The sequence below is a fragment of the Arachis duranensis genome, chromosome 10, assembly GCF_000817695.3.
Source record: "Arachis duranensis cultivar V14167 chromosome 10, aradu.V14167.gnm2.J7QH, whole genome shotgun sequence".
In the NCBI taxonomy this organism is placed as follows: Eukaryota; Viridiplantae; Streptophyta; class Magnoliopsida; order Fabales; family Fabaceae; genus Arachis; species Arachis duranensis.
The window spans coordinates 103,377,737-103,395,210 of record NC_029781.3 but is presented as its reverse complement, the minus strand read 5'-3'; the positions used below and the strand labels follow the sequence as shown (position 1 = coordinate 103,395,210).

Sequence of the window (17,474 nt, the reverse complement as noted above, 5' to 3'; positions counted from 1 at the left end):
TCTCTGTCTCTCTGATCTCTCTCATATGGCTACCAACATTCTAACCTTCTCAAACCACAATTTGGAGTTTGATTCCAAGAAGATTCAAGACTCTTTGGTGGGTTTGAGGCAACAACTGAATCCATCTTCTCTTGCTGGATTAAGCCTACTTGAAAGGCAACAACTAAGGGAAACCTACAAAGCAGAGTATGGTGAAGACTTAATAAGTCACTTCCAAAGATATTATAATGAAGAAGATGATGGGTTGAAATCATCATCAATGAAATGTTCTTTGTGTGCTTTGTCCTTGTGGATTCTTGACCCACATGAAAGAGATGCAGTTATAGCCAGAGAAGCTCTTCAACAAGAAGATGAGATCAATTTCAAGGCTCTTGTGGAAATTTTTGTGGGCAGAAAATCAAGTCACGTTCTCCTTATCACACAAGCATATAACAAAAGGTTTAGAAGGCTTTTGGATCAAGACATTATCAATTTGGACCCTCCAAGTCCATTTCAGAAGGTATGCCTCTGTTTTGAGTCTTGTAGAGACTACACTCAAATCATTCATGCAAGTTATCCATTGTTTTATGTTAAAAACTCCAGTGCATTCAACTTCACCTGAAGTTGATAGTTGAGAGTCGTTAGATGAAAATTTAGTCAAACCAGTCAAATTATCTAACGGTTCTCAACTATCAACTTCATGTGAAATCAACTACACTTGAGTTTCCACCTTGTTCTATTTATAAATCTAAGGAAATGATTTTTTTTTAAACAAATTTTGTTTGATTATTTTTTATTATTATTTCTAGACATATAACCATTCATGTGTCTATTTTTATCCGTTTTAAGTTTAAAAAAAAAATAATTTGATGATATAATATTAAAACTTCTCAAAAGAAAAATCCAAAGACAAATAAAAATTAGAGATATAATTATTCGTAATTTCGTATGTATATTTTTTTTCTATTAATTTAACTTTCTCAAAGAAGTAATTTTATGAGAATTATTATAACAATAAAACTACATACAAATATGTCTTAGAAAATTCTATAATATAATATTTAAAAGACAAAATTATTCATAAAAGATTCAAAAATGATTCATTATTAGATAAAATTTTGGTTTTTTTTTATGGTTACTGGTTGGAGTGATAAATATTTGAGTAAATTATTACAGATTCTGGTGGCATTAGCTGCATCACACAAAGCACATAAAGCAGATGTGAGCCAACATATATCTAAGTGCGATGCAAGGAGGCTTTATGAAACTGGTGAGGGAAGCTTAGGAGCTGCAGATGAAGCTGTTGTTCTTGAAATCCTAAGCAAGAGAAGCATTCCCCAGTTGAAGCTAACATTTTCCAGTTACAAACGCATTTATGGCCATGACTACACAAAAGTACTATTAGCTAGCCAACACAATTTCCTACAAAATTTTATTTAATTGATTATTTGAATTAATTGAATTGGTTTTCTATTAGGCCATCAAGAGGGGAGAGTATGGGCAATTTGGTGAAGCTCTAATTGTGGTTGTGAAATGTATTTATAATCCAGCATGCTATTATGCAAAGGTAACCCCCCTTCTCCCCTGTACCACCCCCATATGTTAATGTTGTAAGTGTTAGAATCTCGTTAAATTAGTCTCTCATTGAAAAAAAAAATAAAAAATTTATAAAATGAGAGACTCATCAACTTAATATCTTTAATATTTTGAGTTGAAAATAGTGTATTTTATTTTATATTCTCATGGTCGAATTATTTAAAATCTTTAAAATTTTATTGACAGTCACTGCATAGAAGCATGAAAGGGGGAAGAAGAGGCATAGAAACATTGGCACGAACATTGATAAGTAGGGTTGAGGTGGACATGGATGACATCAACAATGTTTTCAAGGAAAAGTATGGCAAGGACCTTCCTCATTTTCTTCATGAAGCCATTCCATCCGGTCACTACAGAGATTTTCTAGTTACCTTGGCCACCAGATGTAATAATAATAATAATTAAAAGTTTCTTCTTCTTAAGTATATATACAATTCCAAATTTTCCTATACTGAAAACTGCAAAATAATTGGTTTTATATTAAACAAGTTGCTTTTGTAATTAAGTGGCTTGAATTGTAGTGCATGATTGACGAATGCCAGTATATAGTATAATTTTGAAGCACGGAATGATAGTTCAATGGTTTAATTATATCTATTTTATTAGATAATTATTTATAATAAATATAAAAAAATTATTTATTTATATGTTAATATATAATTAAATATATATTTTTTAATTTACATTAACAGTACATTAAACTATATATATGTGTATGTAAAAAAACGAATAGATTAATTCAATTTTCTCCTTTGTATATGGTTTATTATTTTTTATAATAACATGATTCATTTTATCTGTAATATATATTATAATCAAAGTATCTAGTATATATGATAATTAAAAAAAAGAACAACTAAATAAAAAACATGGTTAAACCACTAACATTAAAACTAGAAGCACATACATCTGAAACCGTTACTTTCCATAACAAGCAACGAAGACAAAGAACCTCAAACTAATCTCAGACGAATAAAATGGCAGCAATGGCAAGAGTTGCAGCAATGTAGAACGACGACGACGGCAAAGAATGAGGAGCACCAGAAGTAGGAGCAGGTGCAGGAGCAGCAGATCCGACATTGATGAGTAGTTTCATCTGACGGTTAACACAGTGGTCGCTCTTTCCACAGATGTACCACTTCCTTCCTTCGGTTTCCAGTGAAATGAAATCATGACCTGAGGAAAATGGCTCTGTGTCGTTTGGAACGGTGCATGAGTTAAAGAGTGTACCATTCACTTTGAACACATTGTGCTTCTTCTTGTCGTATTTGAACACTACACAACAAGTGCTAAAAGAGTAAGCTTCCATTATTTAAGCCACCTTATAGTAAATTTTGTCCTTTAAATTTTTTAGACGAGTGTTTTTATGAAATGGTATTAAAATTTTATATTTAAAAAATAAGTACCGTTAAGAAATTAATGGTCTAAGTGTACAATGGACTATTGAGTTACAAAATGAACATCACTTATACTATTAAGAATAACCATCCGACTATTAGGATAATATGAGAAAATTCCACTCCCCTCCCCTGCGAGATGCTAAAATGACACTTCTTTCCCCTCTTTTTATAAATGTACACTTCCCTCCCTTCTAAATTTTAAAAAACTCCATCTTTAATCTATTTTAAACTTTTTGTGTTAACGAATGTTAACTTTAACCATTTTTTAAGAAAAAATAAATTATTTAAAAAAAACATATTAACAAAAATTTTATTTTTTATTATTAAATTTTGTTTACCAAAATACCCTTTAGTAAATTATTCTTTTATTGATTAAATTGTATTTTTTAAAAAATTTAATAATTATATTTTTTTTTCTAAAATATCCTTCAATAATTTTTTAATTATTAAATTATAATTTTACCAAAATTTTCGTTAATAATTTTTTTTATATTTTACTATTAATTTTTCGATATCTATATGTATTATTTTAACATTAAATAAAAAATTTTACTAAAATTATTTTTCAATATCAATATATATTAATTGTTATTATATTAACAGTGGTAAAAATTTTTTATTTAATATGAAAATAATATATATTGATATCAAAAAATTAATAGTAAATATAAAAATAATTGTTAAAAAAATTTTTGGTAAAATTACAATTTAATAATTAAAAAATTATTGAAGGGTAGGTATCTTAGAAAAAAATAATTTAATTATTATTTTTTTAAAAGTATTTTAATAAAAATACAATTTAATCAATAAAAAAAATTTATTAAAAGGTATTTTGGTAAGCAAAATTTAATGATAAAAAATAAAATTTTTGCTAATGGGTATTTTTTCAAAAAATAATTTATTTTTTCTTAAAAAATGGATAAAATTAATATTAGTTAACATAAAAAATTTAAAACGAATTAAAGAGGAGGTTTTTTAAAAGTTAGAAAGGAGGAGAATGTACATTTATAAAATAGAGGGGAGGGAAGTGTCATTTTAGCATCTCGTAAAGGAGGGGAGTGGAATTTTCTCTAAATATTTCAGGTTATAAAATCACTCATCTCAAAAGTTTAAATTGATTTTGGAGTTTACCAAAGACTTTTCGGATCTAAAGTTTTAATACCATGTAATGATACCACTTATCCCAAAAGTTTTAACTGATTGGAAAAGATAACATTAATATTTATATCTCTAATAATTCCTAAATCTCCATTATACACATTGTACAAATATTTAATTAGCTCCCTATACTTTTTTTTAAAAATTTTAAAATTTATATTATCTTTTTTTATTAGTTTAAATTTTTAAAATAAATAATTTTATGATAAATTTAATTTAAAAGATTTTTTAATAAATTTTAATTATTATTTATATTTAAATATAAATATATATTATTTTATTTATTTTTAATTTATATTTTATACGAATAATTTATCTAGTAGTTGAATTTTTTTTACTAAACATACCGAGGCGGTCACCGACGTGGAAATCTTTATCATGTGCCCACTGTGTGTAATTGAAATCAAGAGACCATCCCTTGTCATCACCCACAACGTAATCAGTTGCTGTACCGACCGACCAAAGCAAACCCATGGAGACAACAATCAAGGCTAAGCGAGCTGATGATGACGCCATTTAATCTTAATTAATTAAGCTAGATGAAAAAAGAAGCTAATAATATTAAGTACCGAAAATTCTCAAACAATGTTTCTTTTAACCATAATAATTAGTGTTCATATTGATAAATAGCTAGCTAGCTACGAGTTTGCATTTTCTGGCTGATCAATATATATAGGATGTAGTATGGTGTCATGGTGATATTAGAATGTTGATGAAGGCAACATTTGATGAAAAGTAGAAAATAATATAAGAAAGTGGAGGAACCGGCATAGGGCGGCTTCTTCCGCAACTGAGGGAGGGTGAAAGCAAGAACATTGGTTTACACGATGGGAAACAATTTTATATTTAATCAAGATGTGAACAGTTGCAGGCGCTAGAAAATAAGAATGTGCAAATGGCACATATGAGGAATATAAGAAGAGATATAATATATATTATATGTCAACGCTTGAAAAATAAGGTGTTTATTGCAATTTAATTTAATTTAATGTTTAAAAAATATTGGACTTTCATTAAAATCGGGATAGCAAAAATGGATACACTGCTCAAAGAAATTAGATACAAACTATTCTTCTGTTTTCACTTAACGAGCAACTACAATCATGATTAGAATATTGATCTAATTAGATTGATATTATAACAATACTCTCCAGTTATACTAGACCTTAAGGATTTATAGGAATTTTCTCTGGATAAAATTTGAATGATCAGATTAAAACCAAGAAACTTTTTTAGAGCACTTGCACCAAAATTTGTAGGATCCCTGATAGCTGAGTTTTTGTGTTTAGTGGAAAAAATATTGAGGCCAATGATATGATAAGTTTTGCATGATAAAAGACATCTTAAAAAAGTTCTTTTTTTTTCATTATATTCAAAGTATTAGTTACGCCCTTTAAAGTTCTTTTCATCTAAAGATTTGATCCCCCAAATTTGATAAATAGCATGGTCTTGCCAAACACAATCCATTTCAGACTCGCAAAACTATGATACACATTACAAGCAAGTCTGCAGATTCTTCTACCAATTTAGTTCTCAATGGGAATATTCGTAAGCAGCCCATTTGTCATCACTAATTGGCATCAAAGTGCCACCTCCTTCAACTTCCATATTAGTCTCCCGCGAGTAAACTACCATCCTTTTTCTGGGTCCTGGGGAGCTTGATGCAGTGGAAGGCATATTGTTTGTGTTGGAAGCCACATTCTTGCTGTCTGAGAGTGAAGGTGTGGCTGCAGCCGCCTTGACAACTGATGAGAAAGAGTCCTTCATGCTGCCATTTGCACATCCAGATGCAGAGGAGGACCCTTTCTTCTTTGTAACAACAGGCTCTGGAGATGGAATGGCAGTGCATGGGTTAGCACAAACTCTTCTCTTCTTTTCTTTTATTTTTTTGGTCAGAGAGTTACAGCAAACTTTAACACATTGTTTTTCTGTGTCAAATGAACTTATCAATGAATTACGCACAATAAATCAACTGAATCGGTTTATCCCTGAAAACTAGGAAAAGCGAAAACAACAAAATCCTATTTATCATATTTTCTATTTTTTCTTCGCAAAATTATAAATATAGTAAACATCGAAAATAATAAAGGAAATCAATCATGCCCTTATGTAGCTACAGGTCACTGTACAAAGGCGAAAAATCTGTCATTATAGGTGGCAAAAGGAACTAAAGCTATTAGCACAACATTTCCAAACATCAACAGTGGGAGGCCAGAAACTGCAGCATCCTCAAGGATTCTTATGCTTAGCGCTCCTGGAAATTGTCCAAAACCTTTCTTAAATTGAGTGCAGCATATCGTCCACCATATGATGGACAAACCAAGACAGTTTTAATAGATGTTTAGAAAGCAACCTTTTGCTGTCTTTGAAGTGATAAGCTAGACATTGAACTAATTAATTGAATTGGGTGAAGTTCTGATCTAAAAAGACCTACAATAACACTAAAAGCAGGACTTTCTAAGAGCATATTGGATTCTGTTTACTACTGTATTTGCAACCAAGTGAAAAACCATTGCAAACTTACCAATTCGTTGTTGTCCCAAAAAAGGCTAATGGCAGTTTAGTTATTTAATAGATTGACTATAATGATCTTACCTTGAATTCTTAATTCTTTATCATTAACATTATGATCTAACTTATATATTCTCGAATGCTAAAGAATATAGTATTTGGCCTTAAGATACCAGAGAATTTACAAAATTCAGGAAAGCTTCTGAGATTTCCCACAATCTTGTTTCAGAAAAGGGCAGCGAGTAAGAATGAAAATAGTTTTGAGGACTTACCCTTACTTTTGTTAGGTTGGCTTGATGAGATTACTCCAGGAATTACAGGATAGTTTGGATTAGCATGATGCTGGAATTCAGTTTGGACAGTTGAATCTGAGCAGTCAGGCAATGACTCAGGTTCAGGAGCTTTCTGCGGATGATCTAACAAAGGGAGTAAAGAACTCTGCTCTGACTTGCCTGATCAAAACACCAAGCAGAAATAAAACAACCAGCATTTCAGAGAAATACCAAGATACCAGGCGCTTGCACCTTAATAAAAATATAATAATAGTAACAATACAAATTCTTTGGCGAATTTTGTGCTTTACAGGTTCCAAATATTCTATATAGTCACATTTATTTGGAGTTAAATGCAAAAAATAATTAAAAAAATAAACAACTAAAGCAGAGTTCCCTGCCTCAGTTGGTTTAATGGAATATGCAGCTCATTTAATCCTCCTCTTGCTGCTTATCTATTTTCTATGGCTAGATTCAGAGGGTTCTACATGTAATATGCAGCAAGAGTAGGAACCTAAGTTGTGTAGAAGTTCACTTATTGCATTTCAATGATGATCAGTCCTCAGCATCCATAGGTCAATAAATATTCAGATCCATATTTATGGACATATTATAAAATGGAAAACTATGAAACTACCTTTTCGTTCTTTTAAAGTGGTGTATGCAACCTTTGCTGCACTAATCTCTGCTTGTTTCTTGGTTTTGGCTTCTTGTCCAGTGAAAACCTCTCCTTCAACTTCCACGTGTGAAATAAATGTGGGAATATGAGCCTCGCCAGATCTTTCTTTTAAAGTGGTGTATGCAACATTTGTTGCACTAATCTCTGCCTGTTTCTTGATTTTGGCTTCTTGTCCTGTGAAAACCTCCCCTTCAACTTCCACGTGTGAAATAAATGTCGGAATATGAGCCTCGCTAGATCTTTCTTTTAAAGTGCTGTATGCAACCTTTACTGCACTAATCTCTGCCTGTTTCTTGGTTTTGGCTTCTTGTCCAGTGAAAACCTCCCCCTCAACTTCCACGTGTGAAATAAATGTCGGAATATGAGCCTCGCCAGATCTTTCTTTTAAAGTGGTGTATGCAACCTTTGCTGCACTAATCTCTGCCTGTTTCTTGGTTTTGGCTTTTTGTCCAGTAAAAACCTCCCCTTCAACTTCCACGTGTGAAATAAATATCGGAATATGAGCCTCGCCAAATCTTTCTGTATTATAAGCAGGCAGGCTAAATCCTTCCTTTTGGACCAATTCTTGTAAAAGGTTCTTGTATAACACGGAATTATCCTGAATTTTTTCAGAAATCATATCAATGCAAGCAGCATTAAGAAAAAGAATTAAGATGTTATACAAGAAATTTCAATAAATGGCTACAAGTGATTAAGACTAACCTCTTGAAATCCTCCCGACAATAATGACAATAAAGCAACTTCAGCTGCTGCATGTTCAGCATCCTTCAATTTAGAAAAGGCGGTAGGACATTCGTAGGTCTGTCCATCAATTGTGACTTTGCACTTGAAACGCATGGCATGAGGAGGGCCCTCCCACTCGGAAGTGTACACCGGTAACGGTAGGTTTTGCTTTTGAGCATAGTTTTGTAGTTGATTCTTGTACAAGTGTGCCATACCTGTAACAAATACAACGGGAAGAGAATATAACAACAAAACTTCTAAATTAAAATATGTGTATATATGGAATACCAACTATATCAAACCATGAGTGTCATACAAGAAAATGGATCATGAAATATACCTAATCAAAATAGACAACTACAGCTAAAGTCTTTTTCCTAGAATGACAAATTAGAATTTATACAACTTAACAAGTATCAACAAAAAAGATATAAACCACAAATTTTGGTCCACCATTCAATCATACACTCACATGCATAAATATATACATAACTAAATAGATACAATACTAACAAGAATTGTCAAATCACAATTCAAATTTCGTACCACATGCAAACTTGTGAATCATTCATCATTTTGGATCATTAAATTGAGAAAAGAAAGAACCTATGGAAATAATTTTAGCATATAAGCATGCTAAACAAATTAAATGTCAAACTAATCAAACAAACTAACAATAAAAGGAAGCGGAGAAAGAGCAGTTAACTCACTTTTCCGATCTGCTGTTGTCACGGTATCTCTAGCAGCTGTAACAGGGCCAGTTATCTGAGAAATTTGGCATCCTCCTTCTAATTTCTGTGGCAACACTTTACTTGTGGGTAGTATGTTGTTGATACCAGGGGTACCTGAAATATACCAAAATCAATCTCATTTTAACAATGTTCAATAAGATCTTATCCATGCATCTTCAATTCAAACAAGTACAAAATCAGATAATTTCAGTGAGGAAAAAACCAATTCATTATCAGAATCACTGATTTGATATCACAAATGTTTGAGAATGCAAAGAAAAGACGTACAGTGAGGCGAAGGAGCCGATGAAGCAGCGGAATGAGCAAAGAGAGAAGGATGCTGCGGGAAAGAAGAGAGTCCCGGGAAGAGGGTGGGTTGGGGGAAAGAATCCAAGCCTGGGAGAGTAGGAGTGCCGGTGATTGGAATGTTGTTGGGCTTGGGCTTGGGCCTAAGCATGAGCCTGGGCTTTGGGGGGAAAGGAGGAGGGGAAGGGTTTATGACGGAGGGCTGTTGGGAAGAGAGATGCTCGAAGGCGAGCATAGCGGCATTGTTCTGAGCTTCCTTCGAATTCCGGCACGGTGACGGCGTCTCGTAACGGATTCCGTTAACAGTGACGGCGGCAGTGAAGCGAGGGTTATGATCGGGGCCGTCTCTGGTGGTTTCGTAATCCGGCAAGTTCCATGACCTCTTCTGGCACAATTCTTGCACCTTCGTTTTGTACATTTCGTATTGTGGGTGTGCGGTGCCTTCTTTCTGAATTCTGATTCCAAATTATTCTTTTGTCACTCTATTTTAGTGTTTTATTATGGAAGTGCTACTGTTACCTACCTCCGCCTCACGTGCTTCCGCTGCAGCATCAGGAATCTCTCAGGTTCAATTGTTCAGGGTAGAGTCTTCATGCTGACTTTCTTAGAAATCTGTATGGTGTCTGCATCTAAGGGATTAGATTTGGTACAGAACAGGAAATTTCCTTAATTGATTAATGGAAGAATTACTACTTCGTACGAATTTTGGCACCGGAAATACCAACACTTTGACCATTTTATACTTACTAGTAAGAAAGTTTTATATTCTATTGGTCCCCTATCATGAAAATTTTTCTTTTTTTTTGGTTAATAAAATTTGATTTTTATTTTTTGGTTTAAGAGTAAAATTTTAAAATTGTCAGTTTTACACCCAAATAAGGAGTACTCTTTTGGTAACTATGAATTTTTTGTCTAAAGTAGAAAAAAGAATTCTCAAATAAAATTAAAATTTTAAAAATTAAACCAATCATTAAATTAATAAAATTAAAAACTCAAAGTTCAATTGAGATTCATCTAAAGTTAAATTGAATATAATAAAATAATATATTTTATATATAATCTAAAAAACAATTTTTTTGTGATTTATTATTTTAAATTGATTAAATATTAATGTTTTTATGATTTATTATTTTAATAAGTTCTTTTAGTTTTTTACGATATCCTCCATTCCCATAAGCCAAAAAGGCAAATGGATTGCTATATGTTTTGATAGGTTCTTTGTCAAGGGATTTTTACTTTGCATAGACTGGTTTGGCAGGCCGATTTTCGATTAACTTTTTACATTAAAATAGTTACACTTGATATAATAGAATAACCGAATTTTTTTATAATAATCGATCTGCTCATCATAGGTCGGACTAACAACTGAATAGTTGTAAGAGAATAAAAGGATGTTTTGGGACATTGTTGATACCAAATAATAATATACACTAATTCTTATTTAAACCGGATTATACATCGATAATGTTTGTAACCATAACAGTGAACAGTATCTCTATCTAAATTATATAATTACATGGGTAATAAGGCAAAGAGGTAGAATGATTCTAATTCTTTCTCTTATATTTTTGAAAATATAGCTGGAATAAACATTGATTTGATAGTCGGAGTATTTTCTGCATGTACACACTCTGAAGCATTACTTGATATCATCTACCAAGGCGAAGTTCAGGGATACCAAAACAATAACATAATTTTTTTTTTTATAAACTGAAGCTTTCATATTCTTCTCTCAAGATTGGTGAACAAGGCTACATCGGAATCCAATTATACTGGATGGAACAAAACTAATAGCTGCGATTGCATATCAATAAAGATTGAGCAATGCTAAAAAAATACAAAATGTTTATCTAGCAGTATAAGGCTCGGTGGGGAAGGGGGAAGAATTGCTCAGAGCATCCCCAAACTAAGCACCTAAAACTTTTATAAACTAAAAACTCGGTTATTTCAACACACACAAAACAGCAAATATAAGCAGAACCATCTCTGTTGGCTACTGATACTCTCCTTTCCTACAGTGTTCACTTGCCAAGCTGCTTGCGGATGACCTTAGTAGCTTCAACCATGTTTGTGAGTGCAGGCTTCACCTCCGGGTACTTGCGGGTCTTGAGCCCGCAGTCAGGGTTGACCCACAAAATGTCCTTCTCAAGCACTGCAAGCATCTTGTTGATCCTCTCAGCAATTTCTTCCGTTGGTGGTATTCTTGGGGAGTGAATGTCATACACCCCAGGTCCAATTCCAGCTCCATACTTCACTCCTTCTCTGAACACTGATAGTAGCTTCTCATCTGAACGTGAGTTCTCAATGGTGATCACATCAGCATCCATATCAATGATTGAGTGGATGATGTCATTGAAGTTTGAGTAGCACATGTGGGTGTGGATCTGCCAAATATATACAAGATTATTGAATGTAGAAGAAAAATAGAAAACAGAACAAAGCTGTAATTGGGACCTACCTGAGTAGTATCTTGCACACCAATATTGGTGATCCTGAAGGAATGAACTGCCCACTTCAAGTAATCGGCTTGCTCCGACTTCCTCAACGGCAAACCTTCTCTCAAAGCAGCCTCATCAATTTGGATAACAGTAATACCTGCCTTTTCAAGGTCTTCTACTTCATCCTTGATAGCCAAGGCAATCTGATAGGTAGTCTCGGATCTGTAGATGAATTTTTAAACCATCTTAGGACTAACAACATGCTGATTCCAAGTTATTTCCATTTTCCTGAATGTATTTGAAGTTTATTCTTTTAGGCCTTGGGTATATACCTTGGCTGATCATTACGAACAAAAGACCAGTTGAGAATAGTGACGGGGCCAGTAAGCATTCCCTTCATTGGACGCTTGGTCATGCTCTGTGCAGCTGATGACCAGAAAACGGTCATTGGTTTTGGGCGGCTCACATCACCGTAGATGATTGGTGGCTTCACACAACGGGATCCATAAGACTGCACCCACCCATTTACAGTAAAGGCAAAGCCTGAGAGTTGCTCACCAAAGTACTCAACCATATCATTCCTCTGCAACAAAAGAGATCAGTAATTAGTGGAAGCCTAATTGGAATTGGAAACATCGCATTATGGTTAGAAAGTATAGGAAGAGCATGATATTCTTCAGAAAGAAAGAGATGAAGAATATAGAACGGACCTCAGGCTCCCCATGTACCAGGACATCAATGTCAAGCTCTTCTTGAAGTTCAACAACTTTGCGGATTTCCTCCTTAATTGCTTTAACATATTCATCCTCAGAGATCCTGAAAAGTAGAATATTAGTCAATAAATAAAAAAGGGCATACTCAAATAAACAAGTCTGGATACTCTAAGCATATGTTACTTGTTGGCCTTGTATTCTCGGCGCACCCTCCTCAGTTCTACAGTCTGAGGGAAGGATCCAATCGTGGTGGTCGGAAGGATTGGAAGGTTAAGCTTCTTTTGCTGAGCATCCAGTCTAGCAGTGACATTCGTAGCACGGCGATGGTCAGAACCCTTCAAAGCAGCAGCCTGAGAGGGAAAGGAAAGAAGTCATAAGTAATGAGAATAAATTTCACCAGAGTCAACTAAACAAAAATGAGCATCAGAACCGAAACAACAAAACATAAGCACTCACAGCTTTCTGAACATCTGCGTTAGTCACTCTTGGAGAAGACTTTCTTGAAGCCAGAGCTGAAGCATTAGAAGAAAAGAAGGCCTGGAAAGGAAACCACAAGAAGATGATTACATGAATGACGTAGCATTAGGGAGAGAAAAAAAGTAAAACAAAAACAACTTGGAAGAGAGATAACAATTTCATTTTGCTGTGAATATTTGTAGTTTCTGCAACAAAGAAGCTACAATTTTATGGGCTACAAATATCATCCAGTTATTTAAAAACTTATCATGTCTAATCACTAATGTGAACTGCAGTAAGTAGAATGAACGTTACCTCATCCATTTGACCAGACAATGCTTTAGCCAACGCATTTACTTCAACAACTTTTTGGGCAGCAAAAGCCAGCCATGATTTGATCTCATTATCCAACTTGGTCTCATTAACAAGATCAACAGCAGTATGAAGAAGTGAGCAAGAGCTGGACACAACAAGATTATCTGCACACCATTTAGAAAATAAGGATATCATATGACTATATTAACTGCAGAGGTCTCCCAAAATTTTGCATAGAATGTGTAATTGTGATATACCTTTACCCACAATGCCCTCAAGACTCTTTAATGTATTCAAAGAAGCAGATAGATCATTAGCCCAAATGTTCCTTCCATCAACCACTCCAGCAAAGAGGTGCTTTCCACTAGGAAATCCACCCTTAATCAAATCAAGAGTCTTAGTTCCTCGGACTAAATCGAATCCAAATGCTGTGACGCCACTTAGAGATGTGAGGGTCTTGTAAGCCTCAGCGGGCACGTCAGCAAAGTAAGTCTCAATAAGTACATTTAATCCAGATAAAGCAGACGCAAATTCTGAGTATGCTGTAGTAAATGCTTGCAATTCTTTTGACTCAAGATCTAAGACGAGGGCAGGTTCATCAAATTGAATCCATGAAGCACCAGCTGCCTTAAGATCAGCCACAACCTCCCTGAGTTCATAGTTATAAGCAAGTTAGAGAAATAACATGAATATAATCACGAAGGTATAAAATTTAATAGCTGTATGCAAGTTAAATCATTACTTGTAGACTGCAAGGACTTTCGGGAGAAGAGAAAGAAGACAAAAGGATTTATCAACACCCTTGGCAGGTTTAGAGAGCAACAAGTATGTTACCGGACCAACAAGGACTGGAACTGTATCTACTCCAAGCTGCAAAAGAAATTAAGTATTCAATATTGTAATGAACTACGTTACGTAGAACAAAAAGTTGGCACATGAAAGATGGAATTAACCAAAAACAAAAAGAAATTTACTTATAGCAATAATCTCAAAATCTCTGCTTAAGTAAGCTCCCAATACCTAACCTAACGTTTCCAAGTGATAAATAGTCAATGAGAATAATTTTAATACAAATAATACATACTGCCTTGGCCTCCTTGTACTCGTCTACTGCCTTGTGGGAAGCGTAAGTGAAGTTCATATCAGGTCCCAATTCAGGGACAATAAAGTGGCTGGATCAATGCACATATACAACAGATCAGAATTCTGATCAATAAAACTATGGCATCACGAAAAAGCAAACAACAAAAAGTAATAGCCATTATTCATCACTTACTAGTTGGTGTCGAACCACTTGGTCATCTCCATAGCAGGCACTGAGGCATTACCTCTAGCCATGGAGAAGTAGGTATCAAACCCAATCTCTCCACCACTCCAACCATATCTGGGTGGAACGGCGCCAAGCAAGGCACTGGTGTCGAGCATGTGATCATACCATGAGAAAGTGTTGCTGGGGATGTACTTGATCCCAGCATCTGCCATCTGCTTCCAGATGGATGCCTTTAGATCAGCAGCCACCTTCCTCAAATCCTCGGCGCTGCTCTTCCCCTCCCAGAATGACTCCAAAGCAAACTTTAGCTCTCTCTTTGGGCCCATGCGAGGATATCCAACAATATGGGATGCCATTGTTCTGGTACATCAGGACAGAATATGCAACCAAATCTCAGTTGTTTATGTGTGAAACTTTACAAAATTAACACAACATAAGAAGTTTACATAAGCTAACAGCAAAAATTGCAGATAATTGAAGAAAATAAAGCAGATACAACCATAATCCGCATCAAGGTCTCAATAGAATAGCATAAACAGCAAAAACACAATATTGAAACACAGTTACCAAGAGTGAACTTGGATTTAAAACCATAAAGTCATTCAAATTAAATTGACTAGTCACATGTGTTATGATTTTGTAGAGGGATATTAGGAATGCTCAAATCTATTTTATTTTTTAACACATACATAATTAGTTTAAATTCTTATAACATATTCACCTACAAACAGAACATGCACATACAGGATAAAGAAATTAAGAACAAAAAAACTCAATAATCATAAGCTTCTATTTATTTTTCAAGGTTACATATCAGTTGGAGGTTATTCAATTATGAGAGCCCAAAATTATGATCTTTTAAATTGGTTGCAAAAAATTCAACAAAATGATACACACAATCCATTTCCTTACAACAAATCATGTTCATAAATTACAATGTTTGAAAACAACACTGTTGAATTACTATCATTATTATTACTAATTAAGCCATGAAAATTGAAGTGTAAGAAATGAATTTGGGAGAGCAAAAGCTATGGTTAGATCTATAGATTAAAAACAATTCAAATAATCACCGAATCGGAACCACAAAATATCTTGCAGAATCGAAAAGAATGGGGCGCATGCATGTAAGCGTTAACATTTACCAGGATTACAACAATAACAATAAGAATGAACGAATGTGTTATCAAGTGAATATAAGAAACCAAAAAAAAATGTAGTTAGTTAGAAAAGAGAAGAAAAAGAAGCTTAAGGAAGGTGAAGAGCGTGTAATGAAGGGATATTTAATGGGGGAAAATGGAGTTTGATGAACGAAGGAGAGGGAGTGTCGTATCGTACCCTTGAATTGTGGGAGTTGTAGAGACCAATTCTTTGTTTGTGTGTGTGAAGAAGAGAGAAGAGCGCCACGAGTGAGGAGTGATCTTCGACGTATTTATAACAAATTTTTGTGTCCAACTAACATACCAAACCGCCACCGTTTTCAGATTCATTACAGAAACAATTCAATTCAGATTTCAGAATGTGAAAACAAAACACTACTGCCTCTTAACAACATTTTGCATTATCTTTCACCTAACTATTTCTACAACACAAATATCTGATATATCAAATGGAATATAAAGTTAGTAAGATAATAAATAATAAGTATAATTTTGAATTATTTCTGTAGTGAAAAAAATATTCTCAAATAATTTAAAAATGTATTAATAATATTTTATCATAATTAAATATATGCTTTGTTAATGAAAAAAATATGACATATCTCACTTGTTAACGTCTGATTCTCACTTGTCATATACGAAATTTCATTTATCACATCACTCTTTTTTGTTAACACAAAATAAAATATATATTTTTGTCACATTTTTAAATAATTTAAAAATATTTTTATTAATAACAAAATTTAGAGATTTTTTTAGCGACAAATAATTCAGATATATTTTTGTTGTTTACCCAAAAAATAAATATTTAATCACTTTTAACTTAAAATAATAAAACTTACAATAAAACTTATAAATTTAATGATGTTATTTTAAAGTTTCTACAGGTATTTTTTCCATTAAATGTGTTTCTATTTAATAACCTAATCAATTATTAATATAAAGTATTTAACTATTCATTGTGTTTAATAATATTTTAAAACTAAATAAATTATAAGTTTTATATTTAAAAAAATTAAAACAACTAATAACAGACATTAATATAGCAAAAAAATGGATATTTTCTGCTCAAAACAAAAACCATCCAGCTGAGTGAACTTGATAACAACTTGCAAGAATTTGGTAAGGGACTAAACTGTGAGAAAAAATAGCACAATTCTTTCTTCATTTACTCTTTGAACAATAAGATAGTTTTAAAGAAATTTTCTAATCATTCTCCTAATTATTTTTTAAGTAAGTTGTGGTACGTCAAGCGTTTGGTAAGGGACTAAACTGTCTCCGTGGTTGGTGTATACTTGGCTGTTTGCTATTTTTTTTTAATTCACCACCCCAAAGTTATGGTTGAATATGATTTAATATGGCTATTAATTCATTACTAATTTGTAATCATTTCAATAAATTAGACAACTAGTTTAGAGTTTTAAACAATTTTTAATACCAAAAACAAGAATTGAACTTTCATAACGTAGCTAAGAAAAAAAATCCTTTTGTTTAACCACAAAGTACTTTTGTTGCTTTAACATTGCATTTTCATATTAATTAATTTAATTGGGGCTTTAGTTGGTGGAATTTTAAATACCATGTGATCAATTTGATATTTTGATGACATATTTAATATTTTGGGGAATATTTTTTTTACCAATAATTATTTATTGTTCTAAGCATGTATATTTCTAAAAGGTAATATGATTATATTATGATAATTACCGTCACTATATATAATATTTTAAAAAATATTATTAAAATTAAAATAATATTATTTATTGT

At 33.0% G+C, this 17,474-nt stretch overlaps 4 protein-coding genes across 15 annotated transcripts; 1 reads left to right on the top strand and 3 right to left on the bottom strand.

The window, feature by feature from the left end:
• LOC107471735 (uncharacterized) lies at positions 1-2,000 on the top strand. The gene is made up of 4 exons (XM_016091226.3): positions 1-499; positions 1,156-1,374; positions 1,457-1,546; positions 1,762-2,000. The coding sequence occupies exons 1-4, from the start codon at positions 26-28 to the stop codon at positions 1,978-1,980; spliced, it is 1,002 nt and encodes a 333-aa protein (XP_015946712.1). The 5' UTR covers positions 1-25; the 3' UTR covers positions 1,981-2,000.
• A 465-nt stretch (positions 2,001-2,465) lies between these two features.
• Positions 2,466-4,707, bottom strand: LOC107471766 (blue copper protein 1a-like). Its single transcript, XM_016091256.3, has 2 exons — positions 4,481-4,707; positions 2,466-2,850 (listed from the first exon to the last, which is right to left on the bottom strand). Exons 1-2 carry the CDS (start codon positions 4,647-4,649, stop codon positions 2,540-2,542), a joined length of 480 nt encoding a protein of 159 aa, XP_015946742.1. The 5' UTR covers positions 4,650-4,707; the 3' UTR covers positions 2,466-2,539.
• A 767-nt stretch (positions 4,708-5,474) lies between these two features.
• LOC107471945 (double-stranded RNA-binding protein 1) lies at positions 5,475-10,065 on the bottom strand. Of its 12 annotated transcripts, XM_052255472.1 has the most exons (8): positions 9,338-10,065; positions 9,029-9,163; positions 8,298-8,533; positions 7,999-8,193; positions 7,780-7,860; positions 7,554-7,641; positions 6,917-7,096; positions 5,475-6,061 (listed from the first exon to the last, which is right to left on the bottom strand). In XM_052255472.1, exons 1-8 carry the CDS (start codon positions 9,771-9,773, stop codon positions 5,667-5,669), a joined length of 1,746 nt encoding a protein of 581 aa, XP_052111432.1. In that variant the 5' UTR covers positions 9,774-10,065; the 3' UTR covers positions 5,475-5,666. The 12 variants fall into 12 exon arrangements, with proteins under 12 accessions (XP_052111432.1, XP_052111433.1, XP_052111431.1 ...); XM_052255473.1 differs by lacking the exon at positions 7,780-7,860 and having other exon boundaries at positions 8,056-8,193; XM_052255471.1 differs by lacking the exon at positions 7,780-7,860 and having other exon boundaries at positions 5,476-6,061; positions 7,918-8,193.
• Positions 10,066-11,132: 1,067 nt separating this feature from the next.
• On the bottom strand, positions 11,133-16,086 carry LOC107471949 (5-methyltetrahydropteroyltriglutamate--homocysteine methyltransferase). Its single transcript, XM_016091504.3, has 12 exons — positions 15,886-16,086; positions 14,554-14,907; positions 14,362-14,449; positions 14,020-14,147; positions 13,535-13,926; positions 13,278-13,441; positions 12,963-13,043; positions 12,690-12,856; positions 12,504-12,609; positions 12,126-12,376; positions 11,814-12,015; positions 11,133-11,739 (listed from the first exon to the last, which is right to left on the bottom strand). The coding sequence occupies exons 1-12, from the start codon at positions 16,035-16,037 to the stop codon at positions 11,377-11,379; spliced, it is 2,448 nt and encodes an 815-aa protein (XP_015946990.1). The 5' UTR covers positions 16,038-16,086; the 3' UTR covers positions 11,133-11,376.
• Positions 16,087-17,474: the final 1,388 nt, after the last annotated feature.